This window comes from Bos mutus, chromosome 10, assembly GCF_027580195.1.
Source record: "Bos mutus isolate GX-2022 chromosome 10, NWIPB_WYAK_1.1, whole genome shotgun sequence".
In the NCBI taxonomy this organism is placed as follows: Eukaryota; Metazoa; Chordata; class Mammalia; order Artiodactyla; family Bovidae; genus Bos; species Bos mutus.
This window is the reverse complement of record NC_091626.1, coordinates 71,272,215-71,297,882: the sequence shown is the minus strand read 5'-3', so window position 1 is coordinate 71,297,882 and position 25,668 is coordinate 71,272,215. Positions and strand designations below refer to the sequence as shown.

Below are 25,668 nucleotides of genomic sequence, written 5' to 3'. Positions count from 1 at the left end.
GTCAGAGTGCTCTTTTAAAAACCCTCTCAGGGGATGCTTACTTCCCTAGGTTAAAATCATTTGATGAAGGCTTCCCACTGCCTTCCAATAAAATTTGTTCTCCTGATCCTGCTTTATAAACCTGAAAATGATGTGGTTTCTTCTCACCTCTAACTTGCCTCATTCCATCACCCCCCCCACCCCTTGCCTAAGAAGCTCTAGTCACACTGGTTCCCTTTTAGTTCTTTGGTTAAGCCAAGCTGTTGCCAGTTTCAGGGCCTTATCTATTCTCTCTGTAGACTTATGTCCAGAAGACTGCTGCATCCCTGGTTCCTCTCGCCAGGTTTCTAGTCTCAGCCTAAATACCATTGCCTCAAAGAAGCAATCACCCTATTGCAGATAGGTGTTTCATCCACTTGATAACCACCTTCTCAGCACTTATTACTAGATATAATTGTTTCTTTACCTATTTGTTGTCTCTCTCCCTCACTTGATTTTATTTATTTATTTTAAAAATTTTATTGGAGTATAATTGATTTATAATGTTGTGTTAGTTTCAAGTGAACAGCAAAGTGAATCAGTTATTCATATACCCCTCACTTGGTTTTCAGTTCTGTGAGATCAAAGGATTATGTATCTTCATGACTGTCTACTCAGAACTTGGTATATAGTAGGTGCTGATAGCAGGGGAACTATTAATATCTGTCCCGGCTTGCCAGGAACTGAGTTTCCCAGAATTCAGGACTTTCAGTGCTAAAACCAGGACAGTCCTGAGCAAACCAAGATGTCTGGTCACCCTAATTGGCAGTAATCACTTATATCAGTTGTATTTGTGGAATGAATAAGTGAAAAATACATGCTAATTAACTATTTTTTAAAAAACAAACCTCTGAGGTTTATCCATATGGGCTTTTATTCTCCTTACCTGGGGTACAGAATATGTATCCCACTTTCATGTGATCATGGGAGGTTTGTTAATTTCCTTTGAGTAAGGGGAAGCTAAATTGCTTTATTACAAGTTGATCCCAACATGGCATCACAAAAAGCGCATTGTGAATGATGGGGTGGGGGAATTCAACCCTCAGGTTTATGAATCTTGACATATTGATGGATTAAAATTCTAATTTTAGCCAAAATAATACTATTTTAATAAATATTACCTTGTGTAGTTAGGCTTGCTTTGTTAGGGTCTGAGTTTTGGCCATCTAGTTTAGTGTTAAATATCAAGCAGTATTAATTAAACTCCTCTGGAAGCCAGATGTGGCATCCTGCACAGCCTTACCTGCGGTGTGTGGGGCATTGCATTACTCTCAGCAGATCTTTAGTTCAGCTTCAATTTGATAAACCATGCTGGCACCCTACACTGCCATGGCATCCTAGAGGAATGCCGAGAAAAGAGATTTTCACTAGCTGTGATGAAATAGAGAGAGGATGGTGAGAGAACCAACATCATCTCAACCAGTGTGGCACAGTGAAGTGGGCCTGGCAAGAGAGAGCTGCAGGTGGATCTATCCCCATGCATGAATCAGTTTTTAAACTGGCTTTTGTGAGTATTGGTGTTAGATAAATCCACTCCTACAGGTAACAAATCTATCTCTTCGTGTGTGCGGTATTGGCAAGACCTTTCTGTCTCACAGTAGTGTGTTCAGCTGATTTATGAGCCCTCAGAATATAAAGGACTTAACTGTGAAGAGTAGCCTTGCCATGAGTTCCCCAGTAACTTCATATACAGTTCCCAGCTTGTAGAAGGAGTATCTTTCACACTTTTTAAGGTCTTTGCTGTCTCTGTACTGTTGTTAATACGGTATTTAATGCTGTAGAAGAAGGACTGTGCCTGTCAGATGCAGTTGTCCACTAATGAAGAGCCATTTGCTAGGTTTTTATCTTTTATTTTATTTACTGTTAAATTTTTATTGGGGTATATTTGATTTACAATGTTGTGTTAATTTCAGGTGTACAGCAAAGTGAATCAGTAATACATATGTTCACTCTTTTTTTTTTCCCCGTATAGGTCAGTTACAGAGTTTTGAGAAGAGTTCTCTGTGCTATACAGATAACTTACAACAGTTCTTATTAGTTGTCTTAGGTTTTTAATATCATGTGGAATCTCTTTAACAGGAAGACAATATTAACATCTTAACACTTTAGTTACAGGAACTGTTAATGGATATCTACTGCTTGTAATAGTCTGTGTTTCAGGGAGGAATTTGATTGCCAGCATATCCAAATCCATGTTATAATGAGTTGGTATTATTATAAAACAGAATTCTGTTGCATTTGTGAACCTCAAAGGGTCAGGAAAAAATTACTAATAAATCTTTCCAATTTTTATAAATTTGCATAAAGGTAATGTGGAAAAAAGATAATAGTAAAGGCCATACACAAATTACCATATAACCCAGCAATACCACTCCTTGGCATTTATCCAAGTGAAATAAAAACTAGTATTTACATGAAAACCTGTACATGAACCAATAATTGCCCCAAGCTGTAAACAATCCAGATGTTTTTCAACTAGCAGATGGGTAAAGTGTGGTGTATCCATACAATGGAATATTACTTAACAATAAAAAGAAACAAACTGCCTATTCCTCTCCCGGCAACATGGATGAATCTTAAATGCATTATTCTAAAAAAACGGATTCAAAAGACTACATGCTACATGATTCCATTTATATGATATTTTATGATAGGCAGATGTATAGGGACAGAAAACAGGTGTGTGATTGCCAGGGGATGGAGGGAGGGAGATGAAGAGCACTAACTTCCTGAAAAGGCTGAAGATCATACATGCTCTACTTTTTCATACGAAAGTAATGACTCCTGTTGACCAGTGCAAATTACAGCAAAATTTGGAGGGCATGATGGGACTGTCCTATATCTGGTTCACAGGAGTAGTTCAGCTATATTTGTCAAACTCATAGAACTGTCCATAAGAAAGGATAAAACACAGTATATGTAAATTACATACTTGTTTTTAAAAGACTGTAAGCACACAAATATTGTTGCAATTCGTATTTGGTCAGTAGGAGTTACCATTTTGGTATGAAAAAGGAGAGTGTTCTTATGATCTGAAGCCTTTTCAGGAAGTTAGTATGCCAGCTCTGTCTAAGGAAATGAGAAGAGTAACGTTTCATGACTGCTTATGAAGACGAGATCATGTCAGCTGTTAATCTGAGAAGGTCATTTTCTCATTCTGGCCAAGGAGGGTATACTCCTAAAATAGAAAGAGACTGGAAGAGGAAAACAGATATTTTATAGCAGTCTTTAAAAATTTTGTCGGCACTTAATCTTTAGTTGTATAGCACCATCATCATCAAGGAATAATGCTCCTAGTATTTATTAGTTGTATTTTTCTCTTTTTTTGGCACAAGGGGAAAATGTAAACCATGATTGAAATAGGAACTAGGATTTTATCTGTCCTGGTGTGAATCCTGACTCTATCATACACTCACTGTATTATCTTGGGTAAATTACTTAACCTTTCCTACTGCTTAATTTTTTTTATCTTTAAATGGGGGTGATGATGATACTTACCTTAAGGCATTGTGAAGATTACATGTTAGATGCTTAGAAAAGTACCTGACATCTGGTAAGTGCAATATAATTTGGGGCTGGTATTGATATTATCCAAGAGCAAGAACCAGAACAAGTATCCTTTTGCTGTGTTTTTGAGTGGACTGAGTTGGGGAGAACTAACAGGAGAGGGGAACCATGTGAAAGAGCAAATCCTGGTTGTAGCTGCAACTTACTAAATGGCATATCTCTTCCCCTTTAATCTCTTAAATCACCAGGACAAGGCAGAGATGGCAAATGGAAATATTTGGGTTGTCAAATTAGGATTCTCATGTAATGGTCAGCATCCTTCCAGCTTGACCCTGGGTTAAGCACCAGAAATATACTTTTCCCCCCCTGGTTTAAGCATTCAGAAAACTACCTCAGAAACTTATTGGGCTTCCCTGGTGGCTCAAACAATAAAGAATCTACCTGCAATGCAGGCATCCTGGGTTCGGTCCTTGGGTTGGGAAGATCTCCAGCATTCTGGCCTGGAGAATTCCATGGACAGAAGAGCCTGGCAGGCTACAGTCCATGGGGTCACAAAGAGTCAGATACGACTGAGTGACTTTCAGTTTCAGAAACTTACAGTTTGTTAGCTTATTCCAAACAGCACCACAGATGCCAGTTTTACCATGAATTATATATATAGTAAGAAGATGCTCAGAGTATTGGCTATACCACTAAGGAAAGGGAGCAGATTACCTTTGTAGACATGGTCCTGAGAATCAGTACTCCTGTAACTTATAGAGGAAATTTGGGGGTAGCCTGGGGCTTCCCTGGTGGCTCAGATGGTAAAGAATCTGCTTGCAATGGGGGAGACCTGGGTTCGATCGCTGGGTTAGGAAGATCCCCTGGAGAAGTAAATGGCAACCCACTCCAGTATTCTTGCCTGGAGAATCCCATGGACAGAGGAGCCTGGCAGGCTACAGTCTGTGGGGTTGCAAAGAATTGGACACGACTGAGCGAGTAACACATATAGGGGTAGCCTACAGTTCAGTTTTCTAGTCATTTTCCATTTCAGACATACACCTCCCATTGAGGGGACAGATTTTTTTTTTTTTTTCCTGTGCTTTCTGGCTTGTAGGATCCTAGTTCCCCCACCAGTGATTGAACCCAGGCCCTTGGCAGTAAAAGTGCAGAGTCTTAACCACTGGACCACCAGGGAATTCCCAGGACAGATTTTGAAAACATTTCTTTAGTACTTAGAAGTGTAGCAGTCCGACTGTTCATGTGATTAAAGTTCCCATGACGGTGTTTTTTTATTGCAACCACAAAGAGGTAGAAGAGATTTAGGGAAGGTGAGCATTGTAGTATTTTTGGATGTATTTTCTCTGTAAACAAAACTCATGCGGCTACTTTGCCCTCTCAGGAACTCTTGTCCCTGGCAAAGCGGAAGCGAAGTGACTCTGAAGAGAAGGAGCCGCCCGTGAGTCAGCCTGCTGCCTCCTCAGACTCAGAGACGTCTAACAGCGATGACGAGGTGGGTGTGGAGGGATAGGCCTCTGGTGGGCATTTGAGAGTCCTGACAGCCTCTTTTCCTTAACCTGAGACCTTCCCGCCTAAGATCTGTGAGAACTTCCTAGGGAAAGAAAATTGTGTCTGGAAAGCTCTCACATTGTGCTGTTCTCTGTACTGCTAGTTACCCAGCAGGTATCTCTGCAGTGCATCCGTGACCATTTTTTAGTCTTTTATTTTCAGCACTCTTATAGAAGGGGCATAACTTGTTAGTCACCATCTCTTTTATTTTTTTATTAAATTTTTAATCCCTTTTCTATGTTAGAAAAGAAATTCTGTCAAGAATGCCAAATTTTAGTGGAAAATACTTTAGGAAGACAGACAGGAAGCTTTCTTTGGGTAGACATAATCAACATCCCCCAAAGTGGTGTCATTAGGTATTACGGAGAAACATCCAGCTGTTCATTGTTTAAGCCAAGGTGACTTTCCCAATCTGCTGCCCACCACCAAACAAGGCCCTAAAAATCCAGAACTTTAATGGAAGAGAGAGATTAGGGGAAAGGTCTTTGAAACACTCCTACATGTTCCTCATTTGATTTAAAATACTTTTCTTCCCCTTAGTAATTTCTTGGAGGGAGGCTGGATATCACCTTTGTGTTTAATCTCTTACCCTGCAGTCTAGGAAAAAAATTTTATTAAAAAATTTTTTATTTTTGTATTTATTTATTTCATTGTTTGGCTGTGTTGAGTCTTGGTTGCTTTGTGCAGGCTTTCTCTGGTTGCAGTAAGCAGAGGCTGCCCTTCATTGTGCTGTGCGGGGTTCTCATTATGGTGGCTTCTCTTGTTGCTAAGCACAGTGTACGGGCTTCAGTGGTTGTAGCACTCGGGCTTAGTTGCTCTGAGGTGTATAGGATCCTCCTGGACCAGAGATCGAACCTGTGTCCCCTGCATTGCAAAGCAGATTCTTAACCACTGGACCACCAGGGAAGCTCCCTAGGAAAATATTTTTAACAGTGTACTAACAGTATCTTGTTTTAAAGTTCCACTGGCGTAAAAAAAATTTTTTTAGTATAATAAAATTTAGTTAACAGCCAGAACAGTATTCACCAGTGCCCTGCATATACAGGTTAGGAATGATTGCATTCTGATTGACTGTAGTGATATTCTCTTAATCTTAAATAATTTAACAGACCTAAAATTGTTTTGACAATAAGAGGTAGTGAATGTGTGAATTTTATTCTTTGTTTCATTTATTTTTCATGGAGGAACTGTAATTCCTCTAAAATTGATAAAGTAACCCAATCTGTTAGAAAAGCAGTGGGCTTTATGAAATAATTTGCTTTTTCTATTAAAAAAAAGCAAAAATAGAACAGAAAAATCTTGAAATAATTCCCTTCCCCACTATTCCTACATTAACTACTTTCATTTTCCATGTTTTAGAAGTCAGCTACTACAGTGTAATCCCAAATCTGTGTTGTGTTTGGAATACCCTGTAGTATGTTTATGGTCTTTGTACTTCCTTAAGGAAAAAATCAGTAGCTATCCTTTGAAACTCCATAGTACTATCATTAGATCACTCCTGAGTATGCAGTTACTACAGGGATTCCCTTCATCCTTTTGAACTGCTTCTACCAAGCGGTCAGAGTATGTATCATCTCCACAGCATTAGAGGAGACCAAACATGTGCTAGGGTAGATAGAGCATCATAAACTTGTCTCCAGCTTAGGATTCCCTTTGTCACTCGCAGCTACTTACCAACTCTTGAGTCTTCATCCTTAGAACGCTACCAGCTACTTCTGTACTTACTAGAGAAAAAGCTGACAGGCAGGCTGCACCCTGTCTAGTAGGGAATTAAGAGTTTGAGTAACTTTCCCCCCACAAGGTTGTTAGCTCTTGTAGCTCCCTCCGCATCCCATCCCCCAGGCTCACTGGCTTCTTGCAGCTCTGCTCCAGTCTTCTCACCCTTCACTGGAAATAGCAGTCTCTATTTCATGGCCATTCTGAAAGGTGCCTCTTTTTTGGTCTGCATTATCAGTCTCTGGCCCAGGCTACTAGCTTAAGCACAGAGCACTGCAAAGTTAGGGTGAATATTTCATTGTTTTCTACAATTAAAATCTTTTTAAAAAAATGCTACCAACCACTAGAGAACTCAGTAGTATGGTAAATTCAGATTTATGGCTCCATATACACATCCCAACACTTTTCCCCTCCCACATGACTCTTTTATGGTTTATTGTCATTAGCAATGATAAATACAGATAGAAGTATATTGTTCCCCTCAGATTTGCTGGAACAGAAAATTTGTCAGGAACAACTGAGTTAGGTTAACGGGTGGTTTGTCTTAAGGAGAGACACGCACTGACTTTAGAACAAGAAGATATCTAGCTAACTGGTAGGAGTGGGGAGGGAGATACAAAGAAGTTATGAAAGTTTCCTATCCAGAAAAAAAGTGGGTACAGTGGATATTAAGTATAAGGTTCAATTACGGGGACTTCCCTGGTGGTCCAGAGTTAGGACTCAGTGCTTCTGCTCCCTGGGAAACGGGTTTGATCCCTGGTCAGGGAACTAAGATCCCACAAGCTGTGTGATATAGTCAAAAAAAAAGAAGAAAGAAAACGCTCATTTCAGGAGGGAATAGTAGAGATTTCATTTATAGTCTCTGTGGGGGGGGTGGTGGGGGGAGGGAATACCTAACTTTAATGGAAGAAAATATGCTTTGGTATTATTTTTGGTGAGTGAATTATTCTCAATCATATCTTGGGCACATGAGAAAATAAGAAGTAGAACTCTTTCTGTAACGTTTACATTGACCATGACTGGGAAATTGGAAAACTCACCTCAATGGTAGTTTATAATGTTGTGTTGTGGCATTTTGGTACCGTCACTTCTTGTCCCTGAAAGCATTTGATAAGAGAAGCACCACCAAGGGTGCGGACAGGAGTGGCAGGGAAGAAAAACAACAAGCTTAGAAGGAAGAGAATTAGCAGTGCTCATTCATGAGATGAAGTTTAAAAAAAAAAGTGGCTGAAACAAAAGTCTACTAGGAAGAACAGTCCTAAATCGGGTAGTTCAGAGTCCTTTTTAGAAACACAGCGGGTCTCGTGGAAACAGATAGCTGCATCTCGATAAGACATAAGAAGAAAGCCTAGATTTTCACTTGATACCAGTAAAAATCATGTTAGATACCAAGAAAACCTTTTTTTGTTGTTCAAAGCAGAATATAACTACACTAGACAAAGTAAGGGGACATCAGACTTATGTCCTAATATCCTCAGCCTGACCGAGAATGATTATTTAAAAAAGCTTCATGTACAGCCCTGTTTTCTACACTTTTGAGAAATAAAAGCATCTGGCCCAGCCCTGTTGTTCACTGCTTGTCACGCCAGGTTTTTCTTCCCTAGAACTTGTGTCAGCCCTCCTGGACGAACTTCATGCTCCAGCTTACCACCTCTTCAAAACTCTGGTCTCTTCTTGCTTTCCCCCATTCCATTGTTTTCTACTTTCTTTCTTTCTGAAGCTTCTTCTCTTTCCCTTTTATCCCGTTAGTCTTTTGGGCGCTCCCAGGTTGATCTAGTTGCACTCCTTCCTATTCCACTACTTTATTATTGCTTGCTGGCTCCAATATTTTTAATAGGACATTTTGAAAAGGATACTACTTTTACTTAAAATTCATTTAGTAATAACTTTTCCAGGAAGTTGGCCGAGATACCCAAGAGCAAAGTTTTGTTACTCCCTTACCATGCAGATAATACATAATCAGCACATACTTCTGATAAAGGCTTTCACCGCCAAGCTAATGTTTTTCAGTGTGTATATTCATTTAGTAAGGTTTTCATACACACAATACTTGTAGAAAAAGATGTTCCATGGAGATGAATTATCCCAATACTAAAACTAAACTCTTAAAAGTTTAAATCTATTATATTTGAAACTTTTGGATAAGTTTTGTCAAATATAGTTTTTTAAGCTGATTTAGTCATGATTATGAAGGGCAGTTCTTATACTGTGAAATAATGACTTCCAGAATACTAGGCTGTGTAGCGCTGGTTTGGGTACCTTTCCTTTTCCCCCCACTATTGTAGGTAAGCAGTGGCCATTGTCTCGTCTCCTAGTGATGGCTCTGCTTCCGCTTCCTGTATCTGATCTGCTCTGGGGTCAGGAAGCCAGGGTCCCATAGAGTTTGTGTGAATATTCTGCTTAAATTTAACAGTAGCTGTTTGAATTGCTCATAAGCCTTTTCTTTTTTTTAAACATACTTCTTTGTTCTTGGCTATGTAGATTACCATTCTGTAGCACCTCATTTTCTAGAGACCAAAAAAATCTCATCACAAGAAAAATAAAGTGATTTTCATGGACCACTTGCTTAAACTGTGTACAACAGATTCTGACACTTCTTACCACACAGTGCAGTGGAATATTGATTATATTTTACTTTGTTTTTTGGTATCGTGTCTGTTTCACTTTTTATCTCCACAACCACATTATAAGTTTTTGTGATTGAGTGTAGGGATTCTTGTGATTGTGATTTTTGTGATTGAGTGTGTTTTCCAGTTAAATATGCATGATTATTTGAGTATAAGGTATAGTAGTGTTCTTTGTACTGTGATTAATTACAAAGTAATTAATTTTTTTTAAGGAAAAAGAAAACTTAGCTATTCCTCATGTCCTTTAGGCTGACATTTGCATTTACTCCAGCTTGGCTGATCCTTTTCTATCTTCAAGGGGAGAAAGAAAACCACCTGAATCAGGAACCATGCCCTCTCCACACAGCTCTCTATTGGCCACTGTTTAGATCTAGAATAATGACTACTGAACCCTTTTGACAAATGCTTCCATTTAGTATAATACTCAGTTCATATGGAATCCTACAACTTTAAAACTCCAAGGGGTCGTAGAGATCATTTGGACTCCTTTATTACAGATTAGAGAACAGAGGCTCAGAGAATGTCTGGTTTCCTTTTCCCATCATAAAATAGTACCCTCCATTTATATAGCGCTTCATGGTTTCTGATGTGCTCTAAACATCTTTCATTCAGTCTCCTTTGAGTCTCACACTACCCTGGTATTCGGTCAAGTATTATTCCTTCTTTACAGATAAGGAAACAGTCTCAAGTTGAGGGCTTGGGCCTTATTCCAATTCTTTGAACCTCTATTCCTGTAGTTTATCGCTAGCTCAGCTATTCTTCTTAAACCCTACTTACCTCAAAGTATGTCATTTCACTCTAAATTAATTTCAGGAATAACTGCACTACAGTGGTTTCTACTCGGGGTCCTGAGACCTAGAATATGATCTTCCTTGCCCATTAGAGATAACCTCTCTGAAACGTTGAAGTTTCTTTGCTTTTCTGTCTCCAGGATACTCAGAGTATGCAGCATGTCAATGCTACCCAAGTCCAAAGCAGCCACGCCCCACCCCATGTTCCTTCCTGTCTTTCAGCTGAGTGCCAGGAAGGTCAGCTGCTTCCCAGAGTAGGGACCTGCTTATAATACACCCTACACACTCAGTCTGGCACAGGGTGATGTAGTAGTTCCCAGCCCTCTTTGTATTATTAGATAATTGCCATCCATTAGAGTATCTTTTACAGGAGTGAGAGTCAAAGTGCTAATTTCTTTTAATTTATTACTTAAGAAAACATCTTCCTTCTAGTCGCTGTTTTAGGTCTCCATCGCTGCATATGTACATAATGCTTCCCTGGTGTTTTGTGTGGGCCTGCTTGCATGTGAGTGCAGGGGAAAGCAGGATGTCAGTGTGTTTGAGTCCTGACTGATCCACTGATCCTTTCCCTTTTCCAGATTGTTTTTAAGCAGCTATCCTCAGGGGATGCTCTGGCTCTGTACTCGGATGCAAATCGGCAGGCACTCGCTTTCTCATTCTTGTCTTCTTTGTGGTGCATTTTAGAGCACTTTTAAGGTCACCACAGAGCTTGCCTTTCATTACAGCCATAGTTCCCAAACCAAATTAAGAAAAGCCAGGTCATTTCTTCTACTCTATCCTGGATGGGGAGAGCCCAAGAGTATCTTTAATCCTGTCCTGTACTCTTTAGACTCCCTTTACTACCACCCTCTGGCAATGAAAGAATTAGTTTTCCTTCTTAGAGTCAATAGAATGAGACTTTTATAGGAATAGGTAAGCAATCTCTGGGCTAATGGTTGCTGTTGCTGCTGCTAAGTTGCTTCAGTCGTGTCCAACTCTGTGTGACCCCATAGACGGCAGCCCACCAGGCTCGGCCGTCCCTGGGATTCTCCAGGCAAGAACACTGGAGTGAGTTGCCATTTCCTTCTCCAGTGCGTGAAAGTGAAAGTGAAGTTGCTCAGTTGTGTCCAACTCTTCACGACCTCATGGACTGCAGCCAACCAGGCTTCTCCGTCCATGGGATTTTCCAGGCAAGAGTACTGGAGTGGGTTGCCATTGCCTTCTCCGGGGCTAATGGCTGGGTTAAGATTATTTCTACATTGATTTTGCCTGCCACAATTCTTGACCATCTCCTTTATGGTTTATTAGGTTCTGTGATCTTGAGAGGAGAGGTACGGGGCAAATATTTAAAATATGTACTTGGATGTATTTAGATCAAGAAAACACTCAGAAACCTCTGGATTATAGGAATAAATGTAAAATATTACAAATATGACCTGTTCTCCAGGGGGAAAAAATCTTTTGGGAGATTATCAGGACCAATTTGAGTCTCTTTCTCTATATTAAATAGGAATAATGAGACTGGGCCCCATATTTTAAAGGATTATTTACCTTTAAGTGGTAGAAATACAGATTTTTTTTTAGATTTTTTTTTCTTAGCTTTAAAAATACTATTTTTTCCCAAAGCTTCATATAATGAACACATACTATTATTATTAAAGATGTATTTATAAGAAGTTTTATTTGTTAAACTAAAGTTACCTACATTATTAAAATTTCCCTGAAAGCCTGTCATATATAGTAAGTTTGGCTGTTTGCCATTGGCATGACAGACTGTATTGAGTCAGCATCATGGGAGGTGAGGCAGCTTTGTGATCTCATTTCTTTTGAAAATTGTTGGAAGAAAACAAGGTTCCCTTCGAACACCTAGGTTCGGCCAGGAAAAGTGAAAGTGAACGTCACTTAGTTGTGTCCAGCTCTTTGTGACCCCATGGACTGTACAGTCTATGGAAATATCCAGGGCAGAATACTGGAGTGGGTAGCCTTTCCCTTCTCCAGGGGATCTTCCCAACCCAGGGATCAAACCCAGGTCTCGCGTATTGCAGGCAGATTTTTACCAGCTCAGCCAGGAAAACCCCTGTTAAATTGAAACATTTTATTTTTTTCGATTTTAATGCTTACCTTTCTTCCCTCTCCCCCAGGGGTTAAGCATCATAAGCTGTAGATGACAGTTGCTAAGCTTAGGCAGTGGCAGATTGAAGCAGATAGACAGTAGAAAAGGAAGACACATGGCTTGCTGCTGCTGCTAAGTCGCTTCAGTCATGTCCGACTCTGTGCGACCCCATAGATGGCAGCCCACCAGGTTCTGCTGTCCCTGGGATTCTCCAGGCAAGAACACTGGAGCGGGTTGCCATTTCCTTCTCCAATGCATGAAAGTGAAAAGTGAAAGTGAAGTCGCTCAGTTGTGTCCAACTCTTCGAGACCCCATAGACTGCAGCCTACCCAGGCTCCTCCTGGGATTTTCCAGGCAAGAGTACTGAAGTGGGTTGCCATTGCCTTCTCCACACATAGCTTTCTGGCACCTCCTAAATTGCGTTCACCTGTGTGGCCTTGCATTTAAGCCCTTTTTGCTCTTACACACTCCCCCCTTGCCCTCACCCAGAATTTCAGAATTTGACTCTGTTGCAGATGAGTAACACTAATCTGTGAGCAGAAGTAGACCCTAGCCCATCTTGATACATGTGACCCCAGTAAGCTCTGCCTTTATGTTCTGAGCCTTTCCATATTACCTTCAGGTAGAAGTATAAAGGGACCTCTTTATACAAAGAAGGGATTTCTGTACAAAGTCTGAAAAGACACCCTGTTTAGAAGAGATGGGTTATGCTCATTTTCATGATCAATATTTATTGACTATCGTGTGCATAGTTGGGATATTTCTTGAAACAAGTGTAAAATCTCTGTTATCAGCATAGGAAGTTAATATATTTTAGCTCAGTTAACTAAGAAACTGATCACTTTGGCCTCTTGGATTCTTTCAAAATGACCTAGAAACTATTATCCTTGAATGATTAAAAATTTGAAATGGTTGAAACATAGCCATTAAAAGCATTGGAATTTGTTTCTAAATGGTAACTAAGTGTTGAAATATTAAAAGTTTGAGAAGTAAATTCACTTACAGAGTTGCCATAATTATATATCACTTAATATATATAAATGATGTTTTACTTAATATGTCATTTATTCACTTAAGGTATCATCTAGAACATGTAGCTGTTTTCTTTCATTTGTCCCTTCTTCCTAGCTCCTGAGTACAAAAATAAAGTAGCACTTAAAATAACTGAGTAAATTAAAATGAAAAATTAGAAGATTAAAGTAGCACCCTTTCACAGTATTTTATCAAGGTAAATTAACAGACTGTGGTTCTTAAAAATAGCTCATCTGGAGCATTTCTAAGATGGAAACCTCATCAGAACTATCCCGCCACCCACACCTCCTAAAAAACTCCAAAGTAAATTTACTTCTGATCTTGGCTATTGTTAGATAGGTTCTATAATGATCATATTATAGAAGGAACAAAGACTTGGTGCTTTTAAAAAATATTAGATATAGAAATTTTATGTCAAAACCAGATTTATAATTCAATCTATGATGTTGGAAAGATGAATGTTATTTTTTATCCTCCCCCTCCACAGTTGTTTGTTGGCTTATTTAGTATTGTCTGAGTTTGCTTTACTGGGTTTTTAAAATTTTTTATTGAAGTATAGTTGATTTACAGTGTCGTATTACTTTAAGGAGTATAACAAGGTGATTCAGATATATCTATATCTATATATTCTTTTTTAGATTCTTTTCCAGTATAGATTATTATAAGATGTTGAATATAGTTCTCTGTGCTATACAGTAGGTCTATGATGGTTATAAATATTATTTTCAGAGTACATAAAATGAAGTTTTTCCAAGTAAAGTACTTTTCACCTAAAATCATTCTCCTAAACTGATAAGTTACAATATCAAAGGAGGTATAGTTTAATGTAACTAAATAGTCTCTGTGAATTTTAATAATGATTTTATGGTCTTTCAGCCTTATAATTAAAGAGCTTGATGAAGATGATTTTTTTTGGCCTTGGAGTGATTGTGTATTGCCAGCCTGTTACTTTGATAATACAAATTGCAGGTTCCTTGTATTTAGATGTATGGGATCTCCTATTTATGATCCAATTTAAGCACTGTGTTGTAGTGTGATACATGCAGGTTTTTTTAAAAAGATACACACACATGTATATTTTTCAATGATCTATTATATGCTTTCTGCCTCCTTGGAGTTAGTACCAGTGCTATCGTCCATGCCAAACAGTGGCCTTAATCCTTTTCTCCCTGTGTTTTCTGAAGTTCTGTCTTGCTAACATGCTTTATTCCCCCTGCCTTCCTGGGACCCACTCCAGAACTAAGCTATGCACTGTGTACTGAAACCCAAACATACCAGCCTCTAGCAATTACTGACCTCTCTGCCACAGGAAACATTAGAAGCTGTTTTCTGTACCGAGTTTTAGTTAACTCAGTTGACTTGCCATTAAGATGACATACTTGCTTTTCTATTGATAAAAAGTTATTAATTTTTATTTATTGTATCAATTATCTACTGTCTTTAAGAAATTATGAACCAAAAGTTACAAAGTTTTAAGTAAAATTTCAAAAATCATTATCTTTCTTCCTATAAAAGTGTATTTGTTTTGGATTCAAAGCAGTAGAGACTCTTGAAATTGTTTTGATGAACATTGGAAATTCTTAACTCTCGAATCTTACAACTTTTCTCAATAAAATTCCTGTTTCAATTTTCCTTTTTCTTTTTTCCTTGTAGTGGACTTTTGGGAGCAATAAAAATAAGAAGAAAGGAAAAGCCAGAAAAATAGAGAAGAAAGGAACCATGAAGAAACAGGCGAATAAAACTGCTTCCTCAGGCAGTTCGGACAAAGACAGTTCAGCGGAGAGCTCAGCTCCTGAGGAAGGTGAGTCAAGTCAGACCTGGGAGTGAACTCTTACATGGTAGAAGCTGCAGAATCAGAAATCAGGGGGAAAGATACCTGATTTACAGTATGGTCTCTGCCTTTATTGCAAGGTTCTCTAATCTTCTCAGTATCTGTTTAGAATCTGAATGAAGCAAGAAAAATACATGCATCTGACTGTATGTCAGATAATGCTGTTTCTTCAATTTCCTGAGTTTGATCATTGTATATTTGGTTATATAAGAGACTCTCCTTTTTACAAGAATTACTTAAGGGTGAAAAGTCACAATCTCTGCAGCTTACTCTCAGTTCAGCAAAATAAATGATAAAAATTTGTACGTTGTTTTATATATGTAGACAGAAAGTAAGTTGGTGATGTTAACAATGGGTATTCTTGCAACTTTTTTCTTTGGTCTGTAATTTTTTTGAAAATACAAAAATCCAATTTAAGAAATCATGCTGGTGATTTCTTAATCTAGCCTAAGATTCTGTAACCTGTGTTTGTGTTTGCCAAAGGCAGACCAAGAATTTTCACCAGGGAAGTGAGACGAACATGTTCCACTTCACCTAGGAGAGCTGAGGAGGAATGATTATCAACACATGTCTTCTGCAGCATCACCTAATCTTGTGTTTGGGCCTGTGCTGCAGGTGAAGTGTCAGATTCTGACAGCAACAGCTCCTCCTCCAGTTCAGATTCAGACTCTTCCTCAGAAGATGAGGAATTCCATGATGGCTACGGAGAAGACCTCATGGGAGATGAGGAAGACAGGGCCCGTCTGGAACAGATGACAGAAAAGGAGAGAGAACAAGAACTGTTCAACCGCATAGAGAAGAGGGAGGTGTTGAAAAAAAGGTAAAGTAGTAATTCCTTAATGATACATTAATAGAGTAATTTTCCAAAGTTTGCATTTGGAGCCCTGTCTTCCTAGGGTTTGAGACTTAAAATTTTGGGAATTCCCCCGCGGTTCAGGGGTTAGGACTCCACCCTTTCACTGCTAAGGGCACAGGTTCAATACCTGGTTGTGGAAGCAAGCCATGCAGCACAGCACCCCCCATCCAAAAAAAATGACTTGAAATTCTCATTATGTATGAGTTAGGAATCTGACTATCTTTCTAGCGTGGTTTTTTTTTTTTTCAAACTCTAATGTTAAATTGCTTTTTGGTATACAAAGGTGTTTCAGTATTTAGGATTACATGTGTAAATGACAAAAGTCTTTCCTTATCTCCTAAAAGAATTTCAAGATGAAAATAAACTTGGGTTTCATCTCAGGAAATAGTCCTCAGAACTAGGATTATTCTGTCCCTACCTGATCATGTGAAAGAAACATAGAAGCGTTTTCTTTGGCAGCAAGTAGTCCCATTTCATCTGGGAGCCTGGTTGTCCCTTCTGGAGACCATGTTAAGTCTGCTCAGTTATCCGAGACAAGAATGTTTGGCTTTCAGTCAGCAGCAAGTCATAGACGTTTGTTTTGAGTGTGGATGCTTCCACGGTTACCTATATTGGAACAAACAGGACTTAAGAAACAGTACCAGAGTTGCCAGATGGTTAAGAATGACTTCGAAAATTTGTATTTCTGAACTGTGGAGAGCATAGCAAAAGGTTCTCAACCAAGGCCAGTAGGGCCCTATGGCAAAATCACCAAGTAGCTCTAGAGTAGTGGGTGGCTTATCTCAGGGTTGGTTTTTATGTTTTTTACTTTATATGAATAAGGCAGTTAAAGAATGTTTGCAGTGAGGAGAATTAAGACAGAAGTTCAGAGCCATTCTCAGAAATTTAGGGGTTTGTAGCTCATTTGTTTAGCTGCAGGGCAGTACATGGTAACTCAGAAACTTTTGTGTAAACATCACTAGCATCCTAATGTGAGATGAAGTGGCGGCACCAGTAATGAGGCATCCTTTTCGGTGGTGTTTTGTTTTTTGGGGGGGTTTATTTGTTTGTTTGGGGGGTGGTTTTGTTTGTTTTGTTTTTTTGTCTTTGTTTTGACTGCTTTGCGCAGCATGCTGCTGCTGCTGCTGCTAAGTCGCTTCAGTCGTGTCTGACTCTGTGCGACCCCATAGATGGAAGCCAACCAGGCTCCCCCATCCCTGGGATTCTCCAGGCAAGAGTACTGGAGTGGGTTGCCATTTCCTTCTCCAATGCGTGAAAGTGAAGTCGCATGCGGGATCTTAATTCCCTGACCAGGGATCCAAACCATGCCCACCGCAGTGGAGGCTCAGTCCTAACCACTGGACCGCTGGGGAATTCCCAAAGTGTTGGTTTTGGTTGTTAGGTTCTTCCCCTATTCTAGAGCTTTCCCTTTTTTATTATTTATTTACTTACTTATTCAAGCTCACTGCATAAAGGTAACTTGGTTGTGTAAAGAGCACTGATATTTTCTGTCAAAAAGTCTAGGCTCAAGTCCAACTCACTAGCCAGGTGATCTGACCCTCCTCCTGCCTCAGCCTCCCCTTGAGAAATTGTTGTAAGGTCAGAGTGAGATGATACATGTAAGAACATAATATAAATATAAACTTATTTTAAATTGAGGTATAGTTGATATACAATATTATATAAGTAACATGTATAGTGATTCACAGTTTTTAAAGGTTATATTCCATTTATATTGTTTATTGTTGTTCAGTTGCCAAGTTGTGTCTGAGTCTTTGTGACCCCATGGACTGCAGTACACCAGATTGCTCTGTCCTCCACTATCTCCCAGAGTTTGCTCAAATTCATGTCTGTTGAATCAGTGATGCTATCTAACCATCTCATCTTCTGCCACCCTCTTCCCCTTCTGCCTTCAGTTTTTCCCAGCATCAGGGTCTTTTCCAGTGAGTCGGCTATTCACGTTAAATAGACATAGCATTGGAGCTTCAGCTTCAGCATCAGTCCTTCTTACGAATATTCAGGATTCATTTCCATTAGGGTTGACTGCTTTGATCTCCTTGCAGTCCCAGGGACTCTCAAGAGTCTTCTCCAGCACCACAATTCAAAAGCATTTATTCTTTAGCACTCAGTCTTCTTTATGGTCCAGCTCAACATCTGTACATTAATACTGGAAAAATCATAGCTTTGACTATACGGACCTTTGTCAGCAAAGTGATGTATCTGCTTTTTAATATGCTGCCTAGCTTTGTTATAGCTTTCCTTCCCAGGAGCAAGCATCTTTTAATTTCATGGCTGCAGTCACCATCTGCAGTGATTTTGGAGCCCAAGAAAATAAATCTGTCATTGCTTCCACTTTTCCCCTCCTGTTTGGCATGAAGTGATGGGACTGAATGCCATGAGCTTAGTTTTTTGAATGTTGTGTTTTAAGCCAGCTTTTTTAATCTCTTCTTTCTCCCTCATCAAGAGGCTCTTCAGCTCCTCTTCACTTTCTGCCATTAGAGTGGTATCATCTGCATATCAGAGGTTGCTGATATTTCTCCTTGCAATCTTGATTCCAGCTTGTGATTCTTCCAGCATTTCATATGATGTACTGTGTATAGGAGTTAAATAAGCAGGGTGACAGTGTACAGCCTTGTTATACTCTTCCCAATTTATATTGTTAGTTATTGTAAAATATTGGCTATATTCCATGCTGTACACTATATCCTTGTAGCTTATTTTATACACAGTAGTTTGCACCTCTTAATTCCCTACCCCCATAGTGCCTCTCCCCACTGGTAACCACTAGTTTGTTCTCAGTGTCTGTGGATCTGTTTTTTTGTTTTTGTTGTTATATTCATTAGTTTGTTGTATTTTTTAGATTTCACATCAGTGATATCATACAGTATTTGTTCTTCTGTGTCGGACTTCCTTCACTTAGCATGTGCTATGTTGTCAGTCATGTCTGACTCTTTGCGACTCAGAGGACTGCAGCCCTCCAGGTTCCTCTGTCCTTGGGATTCTCTAGGCTAGAATACTGGAGTGCCATTTCCTCCTCCAGAGGATCTTCCCCACCCTGGGATTGAACCCACAACTCTTAGGTCTCCTTCATTGGCAGGCAGGTTCTTTACCACTAGTGCCACATGGGAATCCCCTTTCTTAGCATAATCCCCTGCAGATTCATCCATGTTGTTGCAAATGGCAACGTTTCATTCTTTTTTATGGCTGAATAGTGTTCTGGTGTGTGTGTGTGGATGTGTGTGTGTACATGCCACATCTTTATCCATTCATTGCATATCTTGGTAATTGTAAATAATGCTGCTATGAACATGGGAGTGTGTGTATCTTGTTGAATTAGTTCTTTGTTGTTTTTGTTAAATATATACCCAGGAGCGGAATTGCTGGGTCATGTAGTGATTCTGTTTTTAGTTTTTTGAGAAACCTCTAAACTGTTTTCCACACTGGCTGCGCCAATTAACTTCCTCCATTTGTTCTTTGTGTTCTCTTTGATGATAGCCATTCTGTGACATAATAATACCTCATTGTGGTTTTGATTTGATTTCCATAATGATTAGTAATACTGAGCATCTTTTCATGTGCCTATAGGTCATCTGCATTTCCTCTTTGGAAAAATGTCTATCCAGGTCTTCTGCCAATTTTTCAATCAGGTTTTGTTTTTTTGATAGTGAGTTGTATGAGCTGTTTATATATTTTTTATATTAACCCCTTAACAGTTTTGTCATTTGCAAATATTTTCTCCCATTCAGTAGCTTGTCTTTTTGTTTTGTCAATGGTTTCCTTTACTCTTTAAAAGCTTTTAAGTTTAATTAGGTCCCATTTGTTTATTTTTGCTCTCATTTCCTTTGCTTTAGGAGACAGATCCAAACAAATATTGCTATAATTTATCTCAAAGAGTATTCTGCTTATGTTTTCCTCTAGGAGTTTTATGATTTCTGGTTTTATATTTATGTCTTTAATCCATTTTGAGTTTTTGTGTTTTTTTTTAAGAAAATGTTCTAGTTTTTTTCTTTTTGCACGTAGCTGTCCAGTTTTCCAGCACCTCAGATATTAACTTTTAAAAATAACTTTATTCAGATATATTTTTACACACCATAGAATCCACCCATTGAAAGTGGTTGAAAGTGATTCAGTGATTTTTTTTTTAATATATTGATAAAGAAAGCTGAGCGCAGAAGAATTGATGCTTTTGAACTGTGTGCTGTTGGAGAAAACTCTTGAGAGTCCCTTGGACTGCAAGGAGATCCAACTAGTCCATCCTAAAGGAGATCAGTCCTGAGTGTTCACTGGAAGGACTGATGTTAAAGCTGAAACTCCAATATTTTGGCCACCTGATGCGAAGAGCTGATGGATTTGAAAAGACCCTGATGCTGGGAAAGATTGAGCGCAGGAGGAGAAGGGGAAGACAGAGGATGAGATGGTTAGATGGCATCACTGACTCAATGGACATGAGTTTGGGTGGACTCTGGGAGTTGGTGATACCTGGCGTGTTGCAGTTCATGGGGTTGCAAAGAGTCGGACATGACTGAGGGACTGAACTGAACTGAAATGAAAGTTGTATAGCCACTGCCACAGTTAATTTCAGAACATTTTCATCACCCCAGGAAAAAACCATGTACTTACTGGTACTCAGTTCTCTGTTGCCTCCTAGCCTTAGGAAACCACTAACTTACTTTGTGTCTTTATAGATTTGCCAAATTCTGGGCATTATATATAAATGGAATCATAAATATATAGGCTTTTGTGCCTGACTTCTTTCACCTAGCATATTTTTGAAGTTCATTCATGTAGCATGTGTCAGTACTTCATTCCTTTTTATGGCTGAATAATATTCCATTAAGTGTATACGTCACATTTTGTTTACCTATTAATCTGTTTTGACATCTTTTTGCTGTTATGAATACTACTACTATGAACATTCATGTACAAATATTTAAGTATCTATTTTCAGTTCTTTTGGATACATACCTAGGAGTGGAATTGCTGAGTCATATGGTAATTTTATGTTTAACTTTTTGAGAAACCACCAAACTGTTTTCCAGAGCAGCTGCATCATTTTACTTTCCCCCAAGCAATGTATGAGAGTTCCAGTTTCTCCATATCCTTGCCAACACTTGTTATTTTTCCATAATAACTATCCTGGTGACTGTGAAGTATCTCATTGTGGTTTTGATTAGCATTTTCCTGTTGACTAATAATGTTTAGAATCTTTTCAAATCCTTGCTGGAGAAATTTTTGTTCATATGCTTTGCCTATTTTCTAAATTGGGTTATTTGTCTTTTTGTTAAGTTTTAAGAGTTCTTTATGTATTCTGGTTCAGTTCAGTTCAGTCAGTCGTGTCCAACTCTTTGTGACCCCATGAATCACAGCACACCAGGCCTCCCTGTCCATCACCAACTCCCGGAGTTCGCTCAGAGTCACGTCCATCGAGTCAGTGATGCCATCCTGGCTACTAGGCCCTTATCATAGAAGGAAATGGCAACCCACTCCAGTTTTCTTGCCTAGAGAATCCCGTGGACAGAGGAGCCTGGTGGGCTGCCGTCTATGGGGTCGCACAGAGTTGGACATGACTAAAGCGACTTAGCAGCAGCAGCAGGCCCTTATCAGATACAGAATTTGCAAGTATCTTTTCCCATTCTGTAGGTTGTATTTTTTCACTGTCAAGTATTGCTTAATGCACAAAATTTAAAAATTTGTGTGTACAATAAATGTTTTCTTTTCTTGCTCAAACTTTTGGTATCATAGCTAAGAATTTATTGCCAAATCCAGTCATGAACATTTACCCCTATGTTTTCTTATAAGTTTTATAATTTTAGTTCTTATATTTAGATCATTGATTTTTTTTTTAATTTTACATTGGAGTATAGTTGATTTACAGTGTTGTGTTAGTTTCAGGTATACAGCAGAGCAATTCAATTATACATATATCTATTCTTTTTTCAGAATCTTCTCCCATATAGACTATTATAGTGTATTGAGTAGAATTCCCTGTGGTCTACAGTAGGTCTTTGTTGGTTATCTATTTTACATGTAGTATTGTGTATATATCAATCCCAACCTTCTGATTTACCCCTCTGCCTCTCATTGATCCATTTTCAGATCTCTCTTTTTTTTTTATGGTGTGAGGTATGAATTCAGCTTTATTATTTGGTGTAGTTATCCAGTCGTTCAGTATCACTTGTTGAAAAGACTATTCTTTCCCCAGTCTTGGCCCCATTGTTGAAAATCAGTTGTCTGTGGGTATATGGATTTATTTGTTGACTCTATTCTGTTCCATTGATCATTGTTTATTGTTATGCCAATATCATACAGTTTTGATTACTGTAGCTGTATAGTCAGTTTTTAACTTGTGAAGTGTTGTTATCCAACTTTGTTCTTTTTCAAAATTGTTTTGACTATCTGAAGCCCTCTGCATTCCCATAGGAATTTTAGTATTGGCTTATCAGTTTTCACAGCAGTGAAAAGAAACAGCTGGGATTTTTATAGGACTTGTGTTGAATCTGTTTATCAAATTTGCAAGTGTTGCCATCTGAAGTCTTTCAATCTGTGAATATGGTATCTTTCTACTTACTTAGATATTGTTTAATTTCTTCCAACAGTTCTTTAGTTTTTGGCGTAAAAGACTAGCACTTGTTTTGTTAAATTTATTCCTAAATATTGTATTTATTTTTTTGGATGCTACTGTAAATGGAATTGTTTTCTTTATTTCATTTTTGGATTAAGCACTGCAAATATATTGAAATACAATTAATTTTTGTATATTGACCCTATTAAGAGCTAAGTAAAAAAAATTTTATAATTGGAGTTATTTTATAATGTTACAAAAAGTTTAATATTCTTATATTCTTATTGTTTATCCCTTCCATAAAATTCCTTAAATTTACACAAAACAATAGTTTTGTTTCATAAAACCCTAATTTTTGTTACAGGGAGAGAGCCTCAATTGCATTTGTTTAAGAGAATAGCATATTTATTCACATGTTTGCTGTGGTAGAGCTGAGGGAGTTATTTTTCCTAAATAAGAAAGCTGTCAAGTGGTATTTTAAAAATACAGCCTGTGTCTTGACCACCTTCAAAATGTGACAGTGATTCTCTGTGGCTCCATTATGTTTCTAATGAGACACCATTGGAGTTAATCCAATAATTAACTCTTTTCTTCCATTTTGTGAAGTTGAGGAAGAGCTGTGTATTACCAACAAGATACAGGAGGATCCTAAATATCTTCTCTCATTTTTAAGTCTATTTCAACAGAATGCTGTCCAGTACTTTCGATGTGCTTATATTCAGTATTTCTAACATACTTAATATATTGGAGTTTCTTGTAGGAAACTAAAACATTAACTCCTCCCCCCCCACTTATTTTCTTTCTCCTATCTAATAGAAGTCAGTCCTTACAAGTATTTCATTGCCACTTAAAAACCGAACAAATATCTTTTAAACAGATTTGAAATCAGGAAAAAACTGAAAACAGCCAAAAAGAAAGAAAAGAAAGAAAAAAAGAAAAAGCAGGAAGAAGAGCAGGAAAAGAAAAAACTGACACAGATTCAAGAATCTCAGGTAGGACATACAGTAGTCCTTATTATCCCAAGAGTAATACCTCTGTTTTGAGTGTGTATGTATGTTTATGTAAAAGATGGGTTTATATTATAATCAGCTTAGGTCAGTTAGTGCAAGACTGTTTATGTGGTGTCTTCATCTTGTAGGTTTCATTAATCTCTGGACATATCATTTCACCATTAGCTGTGCTGTTTAACTCCTTGGGAATTCTACTGAAGTCTGCATGTAAAAAAGCAGCTCATTTGGTGTGTGAGCATTCCTTAAGGGAAAGTTGGTAAACTTCTTGTCCCAGGTAGCTAAATTGGTTATGATGTTTACTCAGGTGTATGTCATCCTGGACTTGGTAACAAATGTAGCCGGGAAAATTAGTTATCTCTGCGTTTATAACAAAAAGCTTCACTGACAGTATTAACAAAAGTTAGCTACAATCTAGGGAGTCCTTTCGGAAAGTGTTTACGTTGATATTTCTTTGGCTTTCTCTTTATTAGCCAGATAAGACAGGACTGACTATACTGCTCAGTCCTCTTTGTCCACAAGAGGATGCTGTCTCCCCTTAAACAAATTTCAGTTTCTGCAGCCAATATAGATTCACATTGGAGAACTGAATTATTGTTAGTTACAGAGAATGTCCTCAGCTATTGGTGAAGAGAACCATCCTATATACCTTTCCCTTCACAGGTAACATCCCACAACAAGGAACGACGCTCCAAACGGGATGAGAAACTAGATAAGAAATCTCAAGCCATGGAGGAACTAAAGGCAGAGCGAGAAAAACGGAAGAACAGAACAGGTAAGTGGGGAAAAGACAATGGCTGCTTTGTGTCTTTGATCATATGATTTGACTTCCCAATGCCATTTTTATCTCCCCGCTCACCCTTTTAGCTCTCAAGTATTCAGTTCAGTTTAGTTCAGTCGCTCAGTCATGTCTGACTCTTTGCAATCCCATGAATCGCAGCACGCCAGGCCTCCCTGTCCATCACCAACTCCTGGAGTTCACTGAGACTCACGTCCATCGAGTCAGTGATGCCATCCAGCCATCTCATCCTCTGTCGTCCCCTTCTCCTCCTGCCCCCAATCCCTCCCAGCATCAGAGTCTTTTCCAATGAGTCAACTCTTTGCGTGAGGTGGCCAAAGTACTGGAGTTTCAGCTTTAGCATCAGTCCTTCCAAAGAAATCCCAGGGCTGATCTCCTTCAGAATGGACTGGTTGGATCTCCTTGCAGTCCAAGGGACTCTCAAGAGTCTTCTCCAACACCACAGTTCAAAAGCATCAATTCTTCGGCGCTCAGCTTTCTTCACAGTCCAACTCTCACATCCATACATGACCACAGGAAGAACCATAGCCTTGACTAGAAGTTCCAAACACAGAGAATAGTATAATAAACTCATGAACCCATCCTCCAACTTCAGCAGTCAGCTCATAGCCAGTCTTATTAAATCTGTACTGCCTCGGCTGCACCAGGTCTTAGTTGCAGCATGTGGAATCTTTAGTTGCGGCATGTGAACTCTTGAGTTTCAATGTGTGGGGTCTAGTTTCCTGACCAGGGATTGAACCTAGGCCACCTGCATTGGGAGTGCAGAGTCTTCGCCACTGAACCACCAGGGAAGTCCCTCTTTGGGTTATTTTAAAGTAAATCTCAGCATCATCACATTTCAACCATAAATACTTCAATATGTATTTCTAAAAGATTAGGACTCTTAAATATAACTACAGTACCATTACCACAGCAAAAAAAAAGTGACCAATATTTTCTTCCAGTCTGTAGGTTGTCTTTTCATTTTATTTATGGTTTCCTTTGCTATGCAAAAGCTTGTAAGTTTGAGTTGGTCCCATTTGTTTATTTTGCTTTTATTTCTATTGCCTTGGGAGACAGAGAAAACATTGGTGTGATTTATATCAGAGAATGTTTTGCCTGTGTTCTCTTCTAGGAGTTTTATGGTGTCATGTCTCATGTTTAAGTCTTTAAGCCACAAAATGGTGATATCATTCTTTCATCTACTATCTGGTATACTTATATAAAGAGAAACTTACCAGCTGTTCAGTTAACACCAGGGACATTTTGTATTTACTAGTTCTCAAAAGAATGAGATAGTTCCTTAGCAAACTCCAGCTGTAAC

The 25,668-nt window shown here is 38.7% G+C and overlaps 1 protein-coding gene across 1 annotated transcript in view; it reads left to right on the top strand.

The window, feature by feature from the left end:
* The window catches only part of RTF1 (RTF1 homolog, Paf1/RNA polymerase II complex component), a 46,253-nt gene that overhangs the window by 8,144 nt on the left and 12,441 nt on the right, over window positions 1-25,668 (top strand). Inside the window, exons 2-6 of the mRNA XM_070378202.1 lie at window positions 4,907-5,017; window positions 14,985-15,132; window positions 15,778-15,982; window positions 23,437-23,551; window positions 24,230-24,341. Of these exons, the coding sequence (XP_070234303.1) occupies window positions 4,907-5,017; window positions 14,985-15,132; window positions 15,778-15,982; window positions 23,437-23,551; window positions 24,230-24,341 (691 nt within the window). The remainder of the gene's footprint in view (window positions 1-4,906; window positions 5,018-14,984; window positions 15,133-15,777; window positions 15,983-23,436; window positions 23,552-24,229; window positions 24,342-25,668) is intronic.